This window comes from Crassostrea angulata, chromosome 1 (assembly GCF_025612915.1).
Source record: "Crassostrea angulata isolate pt1a10 chromosome 1, ASM2561291v2, whole genome shotgun sequence".
Taxonomy (NCBI): Eukaryota; Metazoa; Mollusca; class Bivalvia; order Ostreida; family Ostreidae; genus Magallana; species Magallana angulata.
This window is the reverse complement of record NC_069111.1, coordinates 7,154,796-7,176,434: the sequence shown is the minus strand read 5'-3', so window position 1 is coordinate 7,176,434 and position 21,639 is coordinate 7,154,796. Positions and strand designations below refer to the sequence as shown.

At 32.4% G+C, this 21,639-nt stretch overlaps 1 protein-coding gene across 1 annotated transcript in view; it reads left to right on the top strand.

The window, feature by feature from the left end:
- The first annotated feature begins 5,083 nt into the window (after nt 1–5,083).
- LOC128187032 (uncharacterized) overlaps nt 5,084–21,639 on the top strand; it is a 19,957-nt gene continuing 3,401 nt past the window's right edge. Inside the window, exons 1-7 of the mRNA XM_052857103.1 lie at nt 5,084–5,171; nt 7,910–8,470; nt 8,580–8,696; nt 16,908–17,207; nt 17,675–17,980; nt 18,896–18,988; nt 20,206–20,269. Coding sequence (XP_052713063.1) covers nt 5,084–5,171; nt 7,910–8,470; nt 8,580–8,696; nt 16,908–17,207; nt 17,675–17,980; nt 18,896–18,988; nt 20,206–20,269 — 1,529 coding nt within the window. The remainder of the gene's footprint in view (nt 5,172–7,909; nt 8,471–8,579; nt 8,697–16,907; nt 17,208–17,674; nt 17,981–18,895; nt 18,989–20,205; nt 20,270–21,639) is intronic.

Here is a 21,639-nt window from a genome sequence, read left to right as displayed (position 1 = left end):
CGTATAAAATAGGAGTGTAGAGAAAATAACATTTGCGAGTTTGTACAATGTAATTGTATGGTTTGTATCAGGATGAACTTAAGTTTTAAAATGCAAACATGTTTAAATTGAATAAAAATTTGGTACCGATATTTTTTTGAAACATTTAAATTATCATCAGAGCTTTAAATCCGGGGATATATAGACTAAAAAATTACTGAACTGACAGTCTTCACTAAAAATGGTTTATGGTAAGGACAATTAATGCGACTTACTCAAACCCAGTGTATAAAGGCCATTCACGATAAAGAAGACCAAAGGATAGTTGATGAATAGGTCACTGTATTACGTCTGTATGACTTTTCAGCGTTCAAATAAAATAAAAAAATTTTGCGCACTTCAAGACTCCAATGACGGTTCTTGACTTTTGAAATAAAATTATTTTGTTTGAAATACTATCTATATTGCAAACGGTATTTTAAACTTAGTTGACGGGAGGCGTTAGAGCAATGGCCGCTTTTATTTTTACTATCCATTGAAAGCCATAGCAACAGTGTGACAATTCAAAGTTGATTGTCAAAATATTGATGTCTGCTTCATGTGTTAAAACTCGGTATTAAGTGGTTAGTGATGAATACTTAACTTAATGAAACTATGTTGCTAACTCTATTTTGGCAGGGTTTGAGGGAATTGCTAGAATGACCGGTCAGCTGACCGAGTGTTTACTTCTCTGATCTGCAAGTATACTATAATTGTTTCAGTGACTCTTCGCTTAAACATCGAATCACTTTTATGACTATTTGCCAGTATATGTTATAACATGAAATATTAAGAAATTCTTATTTAAGAAAATAAAATCAAACATAACAACATAATTGTTCAGCTTTAATTGTTAGTGATAATTAAACTATTAGAGTTTTAAAACCAAGAACTAGCGTGGATAATATATCTATTTATCTATAGATCGATTACATGGTCGTGGGGGAAACATTAAGATTTATTCTCACAGAAAAAATTGTATTTCCCGAGCACAAAGCCCTATTATTTTTTTATTCAAAGATAACCTTGAGACACACATTTTTTGTCCATAAAATACTAATGTGCCCTAAAGGTTTTGCATCATAAATACAATGTAAAGAACAATTATGTTATGTGTTCAAACTTAACTTATCAATACTTTGCTTATAACAGAATAACAATAAATCATATTGACGCAAACGTCAAATGGGCCGCACAAAATATAATTGTTGTATGAATCATTATTAATTTTACATAAAAACACACCACAAAGAAGAATTTAACAAGTTGGTTGTACTAATTTTAAGAGTAAATTTTAAAATATTTTTAGCAACACGTTTTGAAATTTCAAGGAACCACATAATAAAATAGAAAAGGAGTATTTTAAAGGTACATGTAAGACCATGCTCATCCAGTAAAAAAAGATAAGCCGGATAATTTTTTTTCCTCAATGGAATTATGAATTTTATCTACACTTCATCTTATAAAGATAACCATGGTCATTTATTTGCATAAGGTTCTCAAAAAAAAAAAAAAAATCAAAAAAAAAAAAAAAATCAGGTTAGCTCAAAGTTTCAGGTCAATTCAGATTTTCAGTTCTTTCATATCTTTGCGTAAAAAATTGATATAGATGTCATTCCATGATATTTTATTACTACATTCCAAATGCAAATATAATAGATAAACACAGTCATTCAATTATATCAATGATATAAAATTTCATATCATTCAGGTGTTTAGTATTTCAAGTCTTTAGTATGTCCCAGATACCGATCCCGATACATTGTTTTGATATGAATGGAAAACTCCGAAATTTTCCGAATAGTGTATAGTCTCGATAAAAACATGCCTAACACGACAGTTTATGACCTACTTTACATTTACGAGTAAAGCAAAAAATATGTAATATATTTTAAAAGGCATAAAACATCTTTCTTCATGCTAATTTACTTCTGATCATAAAAATAAGCACAATATGAATTCTATAAAAAAAGCTGTCCCGCAGAAACGCAGTTACAATTTCTAAATGTATATCAAAGAATGAACCGCCTTATGGCGGCCCGTAATAAGATAAGGTAAGTGTAATGAGCGAAAAATAATAAACCCCCACAAAACATTAAAAAAGAACCCAGATCTACTTTCTGATAACTTACAAAGTGGATAAATGTCTGATGAAAAGCTGACTCAATATTGCCCATTCCATTGATGGTTAAGAAAAACCATGGCCAGTTAAGTGAACACCTCATTCCCCATCAACTCTGTATGACTCAGCATCTTAGGGCTCTCCATAATATAACGTTAACTCAATTTGTAGAGATGAGGTTTATTTTAACACTAGAAATAAGAAACAATATTAAAAAATATACATGTACATGATATTATCAAGGTAAAGGCACCACGTTACTTAGGGTTTCTTTTTTTAAATTAAAAAAGCAGCAGTTTTACTTCAAATTATGTAACTTTTGGCAATTCTTACACGAATTTGAAAACAAACATTATTTATAATAAAATTCGACAGTTTTGGTAATCTGGATGATTTGGTGCATTCTGAGTGACAAACTGACATACTAATTTCTAAATACAAACTACACCATATCAGTTATTAAAAAGAAAATAAATGTGTGAAAAAAGTGTTCTTTAACAAAATCCACTGTCTACTAGCAACAAAGTAAATGAAGTTCTGAGATAAAGAATACCAAATGTTGACAATTTCCTTGAAAAATATGGCCATTTAAGTGAACCTTTAATTTCTAATTTACTCTCTATTACAATGCCTCATATAGTTCCCTTTAAGTTAAACATATTTACCAACCCTTTAATAGAGTATTGTTATTACTTAACGGGAAATTAATATGAAACATTATTAACCAAAGTACTGAAACACTGACAGGTATTGTGTTTATTGATGATTATTTTTTTTAAATCAACGATATGTAATTTCGCATGGCAAGTAGTGTATCTGTAGCTGTATTTAAATAATTACGCACCTTTTTTAAATATGAATTACGGGCCTTTCCGACAAGAATTCAGAGCTATAGACGGAAAACCCCTAATGAATCATGTGTAATATTTAAAGATAGAACTAACGCAGTCAACCTTAACATTGCTCTTATTTTGTATCGGTAATCAAAATTAATCTGAAAAATTGTATACCCAAGCAATTTTAAAGGGCGCTTTGATAATCAATGTCAGCGAACGAGTCTTATTGAACTTTAGCGCTGAAATGCGTACAACTACATACATAATTCTTCTCCCTACCATGCATTTATAGATAAATTTTCTTGATATTTATTGCTTCAAAATATTCTGGGTGACAAACTGACATACTAATTTCTAAATACAAACTATACCAAATCAGTTATTTAAAAGAAAGTGAATGTGTGAAAAAGTGTTCTTTAACAAAATCCACTGTCTTCTAGCTACAAAGTAAATGAAGTTCTGAGATAAAGAATACCAAATGTTAACAATTTCCTTGAGTGTTCAGAAAAATATGGCCATTTAAGTGAACCTTCAATTTCTAATTTACTCTCTATTACAATGCCTCATATAGTTCCCTTTAAGTTAAACATATTTTCCAACCCTTTGATAGAGTATTGTTATTACTTTACGGAAATTAATATGAAACATTATTAACCAAAGTACTGAAGCACTGACAGGAATTGATTTTACTGATTATTATTTTTTTTAAATCAACAATGTATTTATAAATAAATTTTCTTGAAATTTAGTGCTTCTGAATATATTTCATCGAATTTATCGATTATTTTCAACTTTTAAGTCTTGTCATAAGTGATAATTTTTGCTTTAGTCAAAACACCGTTTCATTTCCGTTTTGCCAGAGTAACTGAAAAGGAGAGTTGATTAAAATCAACTACCAAAAACTACAAACATCAACTTGAATGTATCATAATAAACACATCAAAATATTTACATGTGTAACCTCCATCCCAAACAGCTATTTCGTTACTTAGTTGCACAAAAGAAGATATACATGTAAACATGTTTTTATCTTATACTGTTTCATGAAATTGTTGGAACTCGAACCATTCATCACACATATATTTCAACAAAATATGTAACATTCAGACTTAGAATTTTCTTTCTTATTAATTTGTTACATTTTATAATTAACGACACTTTTAATGGCAAATATGTATTGAATGTATCCCAGATTTGTGGGAGCGTTTGACATTCCTTGACAAATCTCCTTGATAAAATAAATATCTTGCATGTCTTTCCATATATTTTATGAACATCGATAAAATGTGTTACATGTTATTCATTTTATCTTGATAATCAAAGGAAGCATTCATTTCACTCCACAAGGTTTTTTAAAATTAGATGTTCGACATTTATTATGCATTTTAAAGAACTCGATGACACTAAGCATAACGTTTTCAACAATGAATGAACTTTGTTTTTCATAAAGGAAACACTTTAATTTTTTCACAATTAGTTGTTTAAATTTTTCTATAAAACCAGACAAGGTAAAAGATGCATGTCTTCAAATTAAAAATAAAAAGAGTGATATTATCAATTTAAGAAAGATGTAAAAGTATATGTCTTCTTATTGTAATTAAATTATCTTTGTGGTTATTGTGAAAAAAAATCAATCATGAATTTGAGCATCACACACATGCCTTCAAATATAGTACCTCAAAAGTATAAAGTACGTTTAAATACCATATATATTATCATTACCCTTATGCACAAAAATACGTCTTATGCCGTTCATCTATAAAATAAATGTCTAAAGGAACACTTTTTAATGTGAAAAGATGAATTTTTCACTTTCACGTTATACATTAAAATAATTGCCAAAAGTATATCAATATACTTATTATAAGTAGTTATTTACAATTACAGAAAATTTGCTTAATAAATGGATGGCATAAGACGTGTAATTATTATGTATTAGATTGTTTTTGTACTGGTCCCATTGTGGTGATGACGTTTATTTGGTCGCCAACGAGTGATCTTTGAAAAGAAACACCCCTCTTTAAATATATTGGCCAACTTGTATTTAAATCGACAGTTCTTTGCAAAAGGTGCACATTTAGCCCGAAGGCCAAAGACCAACATAAACATGATTTCCTGCAATGATAGGCGACGAATGAAAGTATTCAATATTGTGGTAATGATTATATGGTCCAGTCTTTTGTCCTATGTAGATGGTGAGTATAGTATGTTCTCTTATTTCTTTATCATAATGATTATTAATACAATATAGTGACACTGTCGTTTATCTAATTTACATTGATGGCTAAAATATTCGTTTTCGATGCTAAAAATCAAAATTATTTCAATGATTTTTTAAAATATGAAGTAATGAAACAATCAACAAGAACCGTAATGCGAAGAGGGGATAGCCTTTTACTTACCATGATTTATAATTACATAATTCATAAGAAGGCCAGGAATCCTCTCCTATTTTTTATTCATAATTAAGCAGCTGATACATGTATTAATACCAAAATCAATGTTATTGTTAATATATTGTCCCGATGCATTGGTAACGGAGAAAAAAAAAATTAAATTCTTAAGTCAAGAAAGAAAAAAAAGAAAAGAAAATATTTGTATAAACATCCTTGTGTAATAAAAACCATTAAGTGAAGAGTTTGGCTCATGTAGACAGAAGTCCTCCGAAAGGAAGAATCACCATTACTTAAAACCTTGATTTATTTCTTAATAATAATTTTCACTTAGACTTTTTTAAAATCTTTTTAAAAAAAAAGTTTGCTGTAAAATTTATTTATGATAACCGGAAATGCAAACAGATTGATGTATAGACAAACGAAGGAACAGAACTATATAAAGTATTCTCCATTTACAGTAAAAGTGGGGGGGGGGGCAATATATAACACTGAAACAAAATCCTTAATAATTTACATTAACTCTAGTCGAAAAAATATATTAAAAAAAAAAATTAAGTAAATGAAACAAACGAATAAAAATTTTGAAAGTGAAAATATAAATTATGTCCCGCAAGCACGTCAGGCATATCTAAAGTTTTAAAGTTGCATTCTTCGAAACAGTGCAGACAATGGGAGCAAGCAATATCATGATATTCACAAAAAAAGATTAACTGATGCATGTTTAAGGCGCAGCATTTACATTCAGAATTGATGAAAATGATATATGGGATGTAATAAAAACAGCGAGCAAGAGTTTACAGGTAAAAGGGATGTTCACCATACAATGCACGTATGTAATCCTGATTTAAAAATAGATCAGCATTCCACCATTTTTAACGGTGGTAAAGGGGGGGGGGGGGTCATCGCATCAAGTTGTAACATATTGTCTATTACAATGTCAGTAAGAATTGTTGTTAAATTATCATTATTTAAGAAAGTTATCTGTTTGGATTAAAACAAATAAAAATTTATACAGCTGGAGTTTTTACTGGAGGAACTAAATCGCCAAAGCGGGGTGTGACCGGATTTTCGTTTAGTTGGGCGATTTCATAAATCCTGAAAAGGGGTCATAATTCCCGTGCCTTACTAAATGTACATTACTACATTTAACAATTACGAATCAAGTGTGTTTGTTAATTCGATAGATTATATTACTCGTATACATGTATGTAGCTGTTACTAAACAAATGTCAAAAAAAAATCATCTGACCCCCTCCCCATGGATCTCTGCCAATGGATGGGTTAATTTAAACAGTTGGATCAAGATCTCAGCCGTTGCATGAATGGTAAAGCAGGACTTCGCGCCATAATGTCTCATTCTTAGTTTTTGCGCGCCGTTTAGTGGACGAGTCCGTTGGGATCATGCGAATACCCCAAAGCGCACCTTGTGTTTACATCACAGGCATGTAGCATCGGGGGTTGGGGTAAGGGGGACTGCTTCCCGCTCCCACTTATTTTGCAACAGACACTTTTCGTAACTTTATATAATAAATGAAACTGGTTGGAGATTTTTAAAAATGCCCTTCAGTTGATTTTGCATCTTAATATAACAAATACAAATTTTAAAAAAAATGACTATTTAATCTCCAGCTTTTAAGCTTACATGCACTGATATGATATGTGTACATTCCTAAAAAATTGAATTGATAAAGTAATTGATTTTTGAGTGATATATATGTACATGTTCAGCAGCGAAAATTAAAATTCATTTCTGATAAGATAGCCTAATTGATACATGCATGCATCTATTAAATAAATTTGTTTAGTCAGGCAAGGTTTTTGGAAAGCAATTGTACAAAAGTATGCTCAAATCTAAACTACATTTAATCAAGTAGGTACAAAGACAGAACACCGAGCCCGATATACACTGTACATAAAATCGTAGCATGTGCTAACTCAGTAATGCAATTCACAGGCAAGTTGGACACAGATTAACTCGTTTGCATGTTAACTCATAAAATGTCAACATGTTACAATACGTGAAATTCAAGGTTGACTCGATTATTAAATAACAGGTTATTTTTTCCTTAACCTCCTGTAGCTATAGTTTTATCCTGACGTGTCAATCTTCAACACGTTAAAAAGATTAAAAACATGAATAACGATACATTTTCTTCTCAGAAATAATACCATCACAAAATATTTTTGCACCGTTTAGTCTATACCATTAGATTTTATAAACTTTTATACTTTGAATCTGATTCAAAAACTGCATTTGTAAACTGGCGGTCATTGCTTTTAAAAAAAAGCATAGGAAAATACATCTCACCTAACAGCCAGGTTAGAGAATTATTTCTTTTGATCATGGCAAGCCCTCGACTTTACATACATTTCGTTAATTGGGCTTAAGACACCCCCCCCCCCCTCCAAAAAAACCCAGCAGGTAAGCGGCATAAATCTCAAGACAGTATGCGAACGAAGATGTAGTCATCATAAAAAATGACATGAGAAGTATCGGAACCATATCATGACAAATGAAATTATTTAACTTTTTTTAGGATCGTGTGCCTCAAAAGGGGACATCGTTTTTCTTCTTGATGACGAACCTAGCAGCATTGGCCAACACAATTTCGAGCGGATCAAATCTTTTGTAAGCACCATTGTCGGCCAATTCAGTGTTGGAAGCGATACAAATCAGTTTAGCGTGGTAAATTTTGAATCGTCTGCAAAAGAAATCTTTCCCTTGAACCGATATCAAACTGTGTCAAGTATTCAGTCAGCTATTGCTAGCATCAGTTTCTTCGATCAATATTTTAGTGGAACAAGCATAGGTAGTGCTCTTGACTATGCCCGAATGTACTCTTTTACAACAACTAGATGTGCAAGATCGGATGCAGTAAAGATAGCAGTTTTAATCACAGATGGCCAAAGCCCTCTTACTGACGAGACCGAACGTCTAAAAGCAATGGGAGTCACCATCTTCTGCGTCGGTGTTGGGACAGGTGTAGATTTCCAGGTGCTTCGCTCAGTGGCTACACACAACGACTACACATATTTGACCACATTTCACGTGCTCAATCTCATAGCGGAGGAATTATCCAATAGGACGTGTGCAGATGGTATCAATTTGTTTTTCTTAAGTTGAATTTTGAAAACCAAATTAAAAAGGAAAACAAAATATTATATACAGTAAAAAAATATATATTTTATTTACAATTTATTTTGTAGATATCAATGATTGTCTTGGGGAACCTTGTCTAAATGGGGGAACTTGTGAAGACCAGTTTGGAAAATACGTGTGTCATTGTCCAGGAGGGATTACAGACCCCATCTGTTACGTGCCAGGTAAAAAAGTTCATTAACTGATCACGTTCCCTTTTTAAAAAGGCAAAGCCAAGTGTTTTTCGTCTACTTTATGAATTCATACTTTATAATAATTACAGGTATTATTCTATTTATTGTGTTACAACGCACTTTGAACAAGACATGTTTGTGAAAAACTTATGCCCCCCTCCCTTGAAAACATCCACAAATAAAATGAACGTAAACTGCAAATCTTTGGAATTTTTGTCAGTCCAAGGGGCATAACTGTCGAAGATTGCTCTATCATACCCAACATCAAACTTGACCTAGATATTATTTAGATAAACCTGCATACCAAATTTCATATAATATGTGCACCCTCTGCGAAAAAAATGAGCAGACACTGCAAATAACTCGAATTTGCTACGTCAAAACGCCATAACTCTGTCGAAAATTGCTCGATCGAACCCAATATCAAACTTGACCAAGAACAATGTTTGAATTTATGCACACGTACCTCTGGTATATGTTCAACTGATCTGCAAAAGAACAATTTCCTATCTTGAAAACTGTAAGAGGAGTTATCCATACAATGAGGATACCCTTTTGGCAGCTGCCCCGACATTTTCACCATTTTAATAAGCGTATTTTTCCGTTTGAAAACCCGGTTAATAAAATCAACTCCCGCCAGCTCTTCACTACTTTGATTAAAATTATCAGTAAAACATTTCTCGAGATACCCAACGTAATCTAAAGTATATAACATTGAGGGTTTTCTTCTGGAACTCGAGTTTGGTATCTAGTCGCGAGTTTTTGAGATAAACAGCGAGAGTTTACTTTATCTAAGGAGGGTAAGGACTCTCCAACATGGCGGACACGGATGCACCAGACGACTTCAAGATTTTAAATTTACGTATTATATCGTTGAGTACGTAAGTAATTATAAAAAAAACCCACATATGTTGTACATAGTTAAAGAAAAATTGAAACAAATAATTATTTTATATTTTACTATTTGTTTGTTTTACAACGAATTCTATCTAAACGTCTTTCAAAAACAGTGTACAGATACCGAGTAAGGTATGATGTTTCTATTTTCGATTTATATAAAAGTTATTGATTCTTATAAAAATTGTAAGAACTCTTTATAACAAAATTAATTTTAATTTAAACTTATTATTTTTTTATTTTAATGATTAAAGTTAAGTTCATTACCGACACCTGATGTTCCTTTTTTAAAATGTACAAATGGGGAACACAACTTTCAAATGCTAGTGTAAACACAACAATATGAAGTATTATATAATTTTATTTGATGTTTTTAAGGAAAAATCAATGAAAAAGTACATACACATCTCATTTTTATTCGAAATTTAAATATTCAAATTTACGGTGCATAATGTTATTGACAACCTCCATTTTGGAGAGTACATAGAGTTGATTTTTCCGTTCGTCCTGATTTGTGCATGAGCATCAAGACTCGAGTTCCAAAAGAGTTCCAAAAGAAAACGCTCTTAATGAACTTGTACACAACAAACAAAATGTGGTAATTATGGATGCCTGCTTAGCAGTGATCTTGTTTTGCAATGTATTGTACCCGCTTTTCAAAATTTCCAATTTTAGTAGTCAATGTGTAATGTATTTCTTCATACAACATACTAAGATATATAGATATACCCATGTTAAAAAATCAACTTTAAGACGACATATTCGAAGTCGCATCTTTATGTAACTTCAGATGTAAGCCGTTCGTCTTCTTGATCTCCTTGAGATTCAACTCAACTTAGGAATCACCAAGTCCAATTGTTGTTTATCAAGCAGTTACAACATCAATTAAAAGCAGTCCAAATCAAAGATCTCTTATTCAAAATCTAAATCAAAATCCCCAATTTCACATCCAAATTGATACTAAAAAAATTCTGAGCCTTTTTTAAATAATTAAGTTCTATCAAAAAATCTCAAATAGAATTATAAACCCCAAAATAAGAAATTCTATCAAACATCATTTTACAGGGGACTATATCATTTCACTTATGACAGTTCGGCCCATCTACGATGACCATAAGTGAAAATTTAGTGTTCAAATTCCAGAGTTATATTTTTTTTTCTAAATATTAAAGAAACAAAACTGTCAGAACTGTTTATCTAAGAGTATGAATGCAGGTTTTGAGTCTCCGAGTCCCGGGTCTCTGAGTCCCCCACCAGGGTATGAGACATCGCTTACGCATAATACTTTCGTTCTTACGTGGCTTTAAGGTGCAAAGGTTAAATAGATGGAAAAAGCAACACATTGCTAACTTGCTTTATGGGCCTTCATTGCAGACACAGGATCGCCAATGATGACAATTTGTTGATAACTTGTATTTTTAATTTGGGTTTTACTGTGCCCGAATTGTGTACTTGATTTAATAACAACATTTAAGACTAAGATTGTTGAGATGCAGGCTTTGAGTCTCCTGAGTATGGCGCATTGCTTAAGTACAATATTAAAAGGTCATATATAAAAGTTTACATGAGTTCATGGTTCAAAAGGTTACAAAGAATATATAAAACATGCGAAACATAACTCAGTATAGAGTACAAGACCTATCTATGCAGACACAGACTCTTCAAACTTATTTATAAACTCCCAATTTGGACATTATTGTACCTGGTTGTACAACATCATTCAGGAATACTACGCAGTGCTACAAAGGTCAACAATTTCATTCTGTTATTTATCCTTACCACTTTTCATTGCGCAGAATCTTACCAAATATAAGTATCATAGTGACCAATTTGTAATAACTATACCAACAAATCAAGGTCAAAGCATGGCTATCTGGTTACACAGACACAAACCAAGAGTTCAAAATCATTGTGTGGTGATTTAATATCGTTTTAACCGGGCTCTGCTGAAAGTCCTGGCCGTAGGCAGACAAATTACCAATGTAACTATAAATAGCTTCAAAAAAGTAACTTTAAAAGTAAACATAAAACCAAACAGCGTCAAAGTAAAAGCTTCCGCAATACCAGATAGTTACACAAAGAGCCACGTTTTGTCAAAAGTGTTGGCATTTCATTCTTTTTAAAAAAAATTGACAGAATTATCCATCTTTTAAAATTTTCTTATTAATAACGTGTTTTAAAAACAAGACTATGCATTTTTGACACATACAATGCGAATGAATTTTCCACAATACTACACAATATGCATAAAGACACACCAAAAAGAGCCCGGCTTTCAATACTTTGATTCGTATCAGCTCCCCTTAGCTGAAAACTTATTTGTCTGTCTCTCTGGCCGTCTAAATTTTTCATGTTTTCTAAATTGTTTTACCAGAATTGGTAGGCCAATTTTAATTATTAAACTAGACACAAAGTAATCGTAGAAGAAGCGTATTCAATTTTTTTTTTAAATGAAAGGACATACCCTCTTTCGAGGGGAGATAATTATGAATCATTGAGGACTTGTTGGCATTTTTGAAAAGTCTTCTTCTAGAAGTGTCAAATCATTAATCTCAAAAGTAGGATTAAGTGGAATTTGACGTTGAATTTTAAAATAGAATTTTAGAGAGAATTTTTAGAAATCTTTCATTAAACGTAAATAATGAAGGGGCTTGACGTTTATATGTGTAGAAATTCGAAAAAAAATTCAAGGTTTACTGTACTACCTTTCCAATGTGTTTTTATTTAATGGCATAAAACAGAAGTGCTTACTTTTGCATATTACTGCTTAGGCGATGTGGAATTAAGGCCGCTTGTGCCTCAGATGGAATTATCTAACTTAAAAGGGGACAAAACTATGTTGTACAATAAATCAAATAATCATCAACTGCTACATTGTTTATTTGTAAAGCATATTTGTTTTCCCTGGAACAATGAATAAATAAAACAAATCGATCGATTAATTTAAATTTCCGCTATTATGGGAGCTGCCATTGAAAATTAATCTATGACGTCATACCATCTATTCCGGTTTGTTTAATCAACATAGCGTCAGTATTAGCAAGTCATGATATTTGATCTAAACGGCAAACTATGGAAATTTTGAAACCGTATCAATTTGAGACCGTTCTTTTGTATTTGACATTCCTCTAAATTGCAAACCAACCTCAAACGGAGCATGAACGTTGAAATCTCAAATCGGAGATTAGTGTTCGAGGAATCTCCGTGTAGTTTTGGCAATTGTCAACGGATGCAAAGTTTCGTAACAATCAAAGAAAATGTCTCGACATAATTAGTACAGTCATTTCAAGCATATCTTTTACAACATACACCATAGCATAGTACTGAAACCTCATAGCATAGCATACAATCTCATAGATTCTTATTCGTCATATCATAACATAGCATAACATAGAACATGGTTTTAACTCGGTTTAAAATGCTTTTATTAAAAAAGAATAAATGTTCACATTGCAGATTAGTGGGTAACTTTTGCTTCTAATAGTTTTACTTTTAAATGTTTAAAACTCTTCCGTGTAAGGAGGCGTTTTTGTTGGAATGTCATACCATACCATACCATATCATTGAACTTTCAATATAATTCCTCATAGGATAGCATACAAATCTCATTACACGGCATTGAAATCTCATAGTATATCACTTAAATCGCATACCATAGCATAGCATAATATTGTAAAAGTAGAGAATGTATTTTAAACACCCCAATTACAATTATAACCTTCTTATTTAGTTAGCGGAGAGCTTGACTTAAAATAAAAGTATTTCTCGAGATCTTTTACAACATTGAATAACAGCAGATTAATAGATGTTAATTATTTAACAAAAATGCATATATTTATGAATACATATATATTTATTCTTTAGATTGACTTGTGAGCCTAAACATTGTCAATTTTGGTTCGTCGGATATTTGAATAGCAGAAAAAGGCATAACTCGGTGTTTTTTTATTGTATATATTCAGCGGGTTTAAGTGCACTGTGTACATTGTACATGTAAACCAAACTGGAATAGATGGAGTAAAGTTAAAAAGGTTATTGTTTTAGTTTAAATACAAAAGAGTTCTACATCTTGTCACCCTCGAGTAAATGCGATTTCTCTAACTTCAGTCGTGCATTAAAGCTAAATTATGTAGTTAATCTTCAAAACAGCATTTAAACCATACATTTGTAATTTAAACCACTTCATTGTATAATTATGACCCTCTTCGAAGACGGGAGAGCATATTGCTTTGCTGTTGTCTGTCGGTCGGTCCACCAACAGTTTCCGTTCATTTTCTTCGCAAAGGATGCCTATATTGAAATGAAATTTCGTATACAGGTTTAGCATAATAATATCTAGGTCAAGTTCAATTTTGGGAACGATCGCATCAGAGTTGTGCCCCTTGGACGTAGAAAAATTCCATTCCTTGCAGTTTCCGTTCATTTTCTTCGCACAGAATGCACATAATTAAAAAATGAAATTTGGTATACAGGTATATCATAATATCTTAGACAAATATAATTTTGGGTACGATTAAGAATTTTTTGACAAAGTTGTGCCCCTTGGACGTAGAAAAATTCCAATTATTTGCAGTTTCCGTTCATTTTCTTCGCAAAGAATGCACATATTGAAATGAAATTGAATATACAGGTTTATTATAATAATATCTAGGTCAGGTTCCATTTTGGATAAGATGGAGCAATTTTCAACAGAGTTGTGCCCCTTGGGCGTAGAAATATTTCAATTATTTGCTGTTTCCGTTCATTTTCTTCGCATAGGATGCACATTATGAAATGAAATTTGGTATACAGGTATATCATAATAATATCTAGGTCAAATTTAATTTTCGGTGCAATCAAACATTCTTTGACAGAGTTATTTGCCTTGGAATTTTATTTATATGTAGTTTCCGTTCATTTTTTTCGCAGATGTTTCTAAGGGAGGGGGGCATACGTGTTTTACAAACATCTCTTTTTAAAATATGTTTTTTTTACTTTCCTTTTCCTTTGAATCGGCATTTGCAGATCAAAAACGTATTTCAACGCTTGATAAAGACGTTATGATATTTTGTCACCGAATCAGTCTATATATAGTCTCATACATGTAACTGCAACAGTATTCATGTGCATATACATTTCTCGCAAACGCGCGTTACTCAATATGTGTGTGTGTACCGCTGCAGTAATGATGCTACATACTTCGTAAAATGATGATTTAATGCTTAAATGACTTTTTTTCAGACTCTTTTTAGTATGGTATGGAGAGTTATTTGCTGTATGTAGCTTCACATTTTAAAATCACAGATGAAGTTTTAGTTTTCTAAATTTGAAGATGGGGGAATAAGATGGCACAAATGTCCATTCGGTTTAGTAGTGAAATACAATTTTAAATTTATTTTTCCCCAATTAAATCTATTCAAATATATTATAATACAACTTTGCAAAAGCAAATTTCTAACTATAGTCAGTTTTTAATATATTTAACAAAAAATAAGAAAAACTAGATTGTTCTCGTTGCGAGCAACGAGTGGGTCTTCCGTCCGATTTTTGAGTAGAAAAGACGACTTTTAACACGAAGTTGTTAATCTATGCAAAACATTAAGAAAAAAAAATGTCGGCACTCGGGGCTTGAACCCGGGTCGCCTGAGCCATGTCCACAACTCTATGGACTGAGCTACAAATGTACTCGGGCTCTCGCTTCAGGACTTTGACGCTTAATTTCTCGAGAACGCCTAGATCGATTTTAAAACAAATTACATATTTTGAATCAGTAAGAGGGTCACTACCAACTGTTAAAATATAAAAAAGAAATATTAAAAAATAAAAAAGTCGAAAAATTAAATTTTTAAAATTTTCTTCCTATGACGAAAGGAAGTGACGGCAGACATTTTCTTGAGTGTGTCGCACCAGAAATACAGTAGGTCTATCATCTCTGAAAATTTCAGCCTTATATCTTTACTCATTTTTGAAAAACCTGTCATCAAATCTCACTTTTAAAAATCGTAAAATGACGATAACTTCCGAACGGAAGTGAATCTAAAAAGATTCCGGCGGTACAAACTTTAGACGGCGGGGCATCTTTACTGAAAATTTAAAGGAAATCGAACGAGTAATCGCCGAGAAATCTTCTGCACGAAATGTGTAAGGAAAAAAAACCGAATAATAATAATAACTAGAGCAAAGCTCGTTGCAAAGCAACGAGTGGATCTTCCGTTAATGTCGGAAGTAAAGCTGGAAGTTCCTGTAAGAAGCAGAGCTCTTTAACCAATAACAAGAGTAACTAAGATAAAAGGATGAAAATATCGAATTATTCCTGGTACGACTTAACAAAATCCGAATGATTTTAAGTACGAATTAACAAAACCCTTTCTGATTTCAAGATCGACTTAACAAAAAGATCCGAATGCGTTCAAGGACGCCTCTTTATTTTTTTTTTTTTGTACGAGTTAATTTTACTTTGAACATTACACTATTTTTTAAACCAAGGACGCGGAATCAAAATTCCCGGAAAAATCAATTTTTAAACTCCGTTTGAAACGGAAGACCCTAATAATAATAGAATTGAAAAAGAAACCGAAGAATAATAGAAGGGTCTTCCGCTGAAGACGGAAGACAATATTGTCTGAAAATTTGGTGGTATCGAACCTGTAACATAAAAACCCTAGATATATACGGTTAGCTTATGCCAGGTACTCTAACCACTGAGCCTTTTCAGACACAATAAAGGCGGCTTTTTTAATATTATGTGTGGCTAGATCACGAATTACCGGACTTGTATTATTTTTCAATACGTTCAGTTGTTGGGATACAAAATGATATTTTTAATGTATAGTGGGTCATCTCTCCACGTTTTTGTTGATTGAAATCTGTTTGTTTTCCATTAGACCTTAATTGGACTATGAGAAAAATATGGAGCACAGACCCAACCTATAAAAGAAAATGCCTTGAAGTTCTAAAAAATGACAATATTTGCAGGTTTTGATACGTATACGCCTGTTTGAGTCAACATATTCCGAGTATTGAACATACTTACAGGTTACAAATCAATGATTCGTTAAATATATATTGTTTTAAATTATTTAAAAAAAAACCCATTAGATTTGTTGATACTTTAATTTTTTGGTCGCCTGTCCGACCGTGTATGGGCATTTTACACGCCTTATCCACCCATCTTCAAATTTGTTTTCTAATGATTAATGATAAGATCATGAAATAAGTTACTATGATTTTAATACAGAATTGTAGTGTTTGATATCTCTATTGATTACGGGGTAGGTTATGAGTCATATATTCGTTTAACAAACTGCTACACTTTTGTAACTGCAGGTTTGCCCGATGTAAGGCTAGGGCCTCATAGTAGTGTTCAACATTCGCCAGGGTCTACAGCTAAACTTGATTGTCACGTCTCAAGTCCAACGAGCTACTCCATCACCTGGTTATACCAGAAAAATGGTGTCACATCAGTGGTAAACACTGGAGATACTTCGAATTACAGCGCTAGCGGTACCACCTATCTGACCATAAAGAACTTTCAAGTAACGGATGTAGGAAACTACAGATGTCAGGCGCAAAATACGGCAGGAATTGGCCAGAGTGCAACTATGATACATCTGGATCTGAGGCCAGGTTTAAAGAACAGAGATTTTTTTTAAAATGTTAACACATAGAATGTAGAAGTCTGAATAGCAACAAATAATTTCCATATAAAGATTTAGGTGCAGTTTCAGTCATATTTTGCTATATATGAAAGTGTTTTTAAAAATATCACAAAAATTGAAATGAAACATTTATTTTCATAAGAGAACCTAGAAATAAAGAATATATAACAGATATAAGAGTTACCTAATTAGACAATGTGAAAATAAGTTAACGTCATTATCCTTTCTTTTGAAAACATGATAAAAGTGTATAACTTGGTACTATATATGCACGCATATTCAAGATGGTGTATTTCATAGAAAAAAAATGATATTTTAAACAACTTTGGAATTTATGGCTGATATTAAAAGACAATATATCTTCTTCTTTGATCGCGGCTTCACTTGGAAAGATGTTCCAATATATTATATTAATTTCTTAACTTTGTTGAACAGGTTATCCAAATTTGGTACCGATGGGGTCTTACACATATTCTGTAAATGCGAGCAACAACGTGACATTGCCATGCAATTTTTCGGCATCATACCCACCAGTAGTAATGGTGAAATGGTATTCATATACATATCACATCTTCATATCAACCAGTATGTCTGGGAAATATATAGGGGGGACTCCACAGAACCCCTCCCTTACTATCAAAGACGTCCAGGCAGCCGATATGGGAAGGTACCAGTGCTACGTCTCCAATTCGCACGGAACAAGGATGACAGCATCTATACATTTAGTTGTGTATTATGAAGGTATCGTTGTACAAATGTAACAACAAGGCCCAGAGCAGCTATACATTTAGTTGTGTATGCTAATGAAGGTATCTTTGTACAAATGTAAAATGTAGGGCCTCCGTGCTGAAAAATACGAAAAGTATACTTAAGGTCACACTTATTTGATTTCTTGATCGCTGGATCCGTGCGGACGTACGTAAGGGCTTTTAAAACAATAATATTAATTAAAAAAAATTCCTCATCCAGAATTTTAGTACCGTTTTCGCTTCATTTTGGTTCTCTTTTTTTTGGTCATGAGTGTGCTTTTTTATTTTGGTCATACCAATAAATTCCTGGTAGATTGTAAGCAAGGTTTACAAGTAAATAATGCCCGATGTGTGAATAAAATTGACGATCAGGAGGGTCTGATACAAGGGCGAATACAGTCACCGTTTTACATGTATACCAACGGAAAAAATGACATTTTAATAAAATGTAATCGCTTGCCCTTTTTTTACGTCGCCCAAAAATTTTCAAATTTCCTTTTTTAAACTCTAAAATTAAATAATCACCCGCTCGCCCAAATATTTTTTTGGCATAGAATCCGAAGACCAAGAAATCAACTTTGTGTGGCCTAAGAGTATTAAAGTTGAAACGTAACAAAAGTTGCTTATTGTAATATATACATTTATGCATATTACCTTTTAGATCAGTAAATTGATGGGAAAAAATTAGAATTAAATATTACATATCTAAAATAGATATAATTTGGTTGTTTGGAGATATCATGTAGAGAAGTGTCAGGAAGTTGCATTTATAATTTAAACCAGCGCATCTTTGTGTGCGCCTCAATTTATTATATTTTCAATGTCATAAAACGTACCTCTAAGAACTGTCAATCGAATTTACGGTCTAGGATTTATCAAACTGAAATAATTTATTCTTTGGCATTAGATTGTGACAAGCTGAGCTGTGGAGTTCTCAGAGAATGCCTTTTAATGAACAACAAACCTACCTGTTCTGTGTCGACCTGGAAAGCGGCAGCTGTGGTGGTACAGTGGTAGCAACGTTATTGTTGACAAACAACACGCACGTTTCTGATACACGAACGATCACGCACGGTACACGAACGATCACGCACGTTACACGGACGATCACTAACTTACTGAATCTTCACGATACACGAACGAAAACGATTAAACACGCAACCGAACGATTCTACACCATTAAACACGCAAAATCAAAATAAATTTTTTAAGATTAGAATTAGGGAAACGTATTACTTTAATTTGTATTGCTTTATGTTTGTGTTTTATTGAAAAGCGGCATGTACTTTAGTCATGCAATGTTTTGTATTTTACGAGTTAACATTTTTACACATCCATACACAAATATAAAGGATTCACACACAAACTATTTTTTTTTGTCTCCATAACGAATATTATTGACTTCTATCATAAGTTAAAGAAAATTACGTGTAATAGAAATGAAGATAATGCATAAACTACACAAAATTATTTACATACGAGTTGACTGTTTATGTAATTAAATTCTCTTACGTACGATTTAAAAATGCGGGATACAGGTAAATTTGTTACCTTGTTCCATAGATTTTCGATTTTTCACATCCAATATTTTCATAATTTACAGTACATAATTGATTTATTTCTATTTATTCTAAATTTTAGAGCGTCTAGATAAATTTTATTTCAAGAAATGTGTATACAATATATTAGATAATAATGCGTATCGTATTCTCATCTGAAAGAAAAACGTTGGGAATAATCGTTTAGTTTAAAATGGGGAGTGGGTAAGCCTGGCCGCTTTCACTCAACGTGTCGCTTTTGCTAATATGATTGAAATTATTTGTCAAGACACAATTGATGCTTCATATAGGCTGATTATAAAATTAAGCAAAACTAACTCGACCGAACAAAGGATTGAATGAACTGGAAATACAAAAAAGTATTTAACGACGAAAGAGAGAATGAATGTAAACAACTGTCAATGTTCTTATATAAAAACAAGTTTTAATAAATTCACATTGTTTTACAAAAACTACTTGTCTTTGTTTTAAGAATAAATCCTGGCATTCCGTAAAAAAGTTACAAAACGAAAAAACCGCACGATCACGCACGAACACGCACGATAAAAAACGCAAACCAATTTTCCTGATACACGCACGATCCCGCACGTTACACGAACGATCACCCACGTTACACTTACTATTTAACACGATTGGCTTGTCAACAATAACGTTGTTACCACTGTAGCAGGCATTGTGGGCGCCGCTGCAGGAGTTGCCGCCTTTAAATTACTGACTAGAAAGTAAGTCCCCTAAAATTTTTTTTTAAGTTTTGGTTTTCTATTTTCACTGACTTATTAGTAACTGATGCCTTGTTATTGCATGTCGGTTAAAAACCAGACTTTATTCACAACAGAAAATTTCTTGACGAAAATAAAAAAAATCTGATGAAATCCCTTGTAAAAATGTTAATTTGTAAATGTCTTATAAACCGTTTAATAATTTTGATTAAATCGATGCAGTGAAAAAACGGTTATATGCATGAAAAAAATCTTATTAGCATTTTACTATGGCCAACACATGTAAAAGGTTCTAGACTTAGATGATATTAAAAAGCTTTTTGACTCAATTTTTAAACGACTTGAAACACTTAGTTTACCTATTAGTCTTCGTCTGTCATCGTGCGTCCTCTGTCATCAGCCTCCCGTTAACAATTTTACAATGGGCGCGCTTTATTTTCCAAAAAGGTGTACAGCGTGTACACTTTTGTAAATCAAGTGCAGTGGAGTAGCGGTTTGGTTTGCACTTTTCTACATCGAGTCAGGGGCATGTGTTGTTAGGTGAAACCAATATGGCGGACAAATGTTTTGATTAGAAACTTGAGAAATGATTTAAAGTAATATTACGGATTGGAAGTTGCAATTAAGTTGTCTTTTGTATGAAAGCAATTAAATTTAAATGCCTTTATTTTATTGCATATATATGAGAAAAAAGCCTTGCATTGTCGCTGAACAACAGATTGTCTGTTAAAGCTATACACGCTATAATTTACGTCAATTTTGAATGACAGTGAAAACGCATGTGTTTGTCTACTTATAAAAGTTATCCTTAGTCTGTAAATTACAAGGGTGAATTCCATCTCGTTTCAAAGATATAGATTTTTAATTGTTAATTTTCCTGCCAGGAAAATAGGCTTTTCAGGAATATTGATGAAGGAAGAGCAAACCGACCTCATTGCGCATGTCCGCGGAGAACTAGGTGGTCGTTATTGTTTGCCTAATTAAATATCCAACTTGATTTTTAATATGCTTAACAGTTGTTAATTTGAAATACATACATGTGTAATGAGTAAAATACGTTTGTCATTCACGATACCCTTACTTCTGCATTAACACTTATATAATCTATAAATAGCACATAGGGGAAAACACAGGTCTACGTCATTTTTTTAAAGGAAGTATTCGATATCTACTTACAGGCTTGTATTTTTTTCTTTTGTTTGTACTCGTATATCGGATAAATTTATGCTGTTCTAAAAAAATCCTTTCCTTTGTGAAACTATTACAATTATGAAGATGTTGACCCTTCACCAGTTTTGGTATGATAGGCTAAATTTAGCTGTCGATATCACGTGATAGATTGATATTCACGAGGAGGCATTACTTTCCTGGCA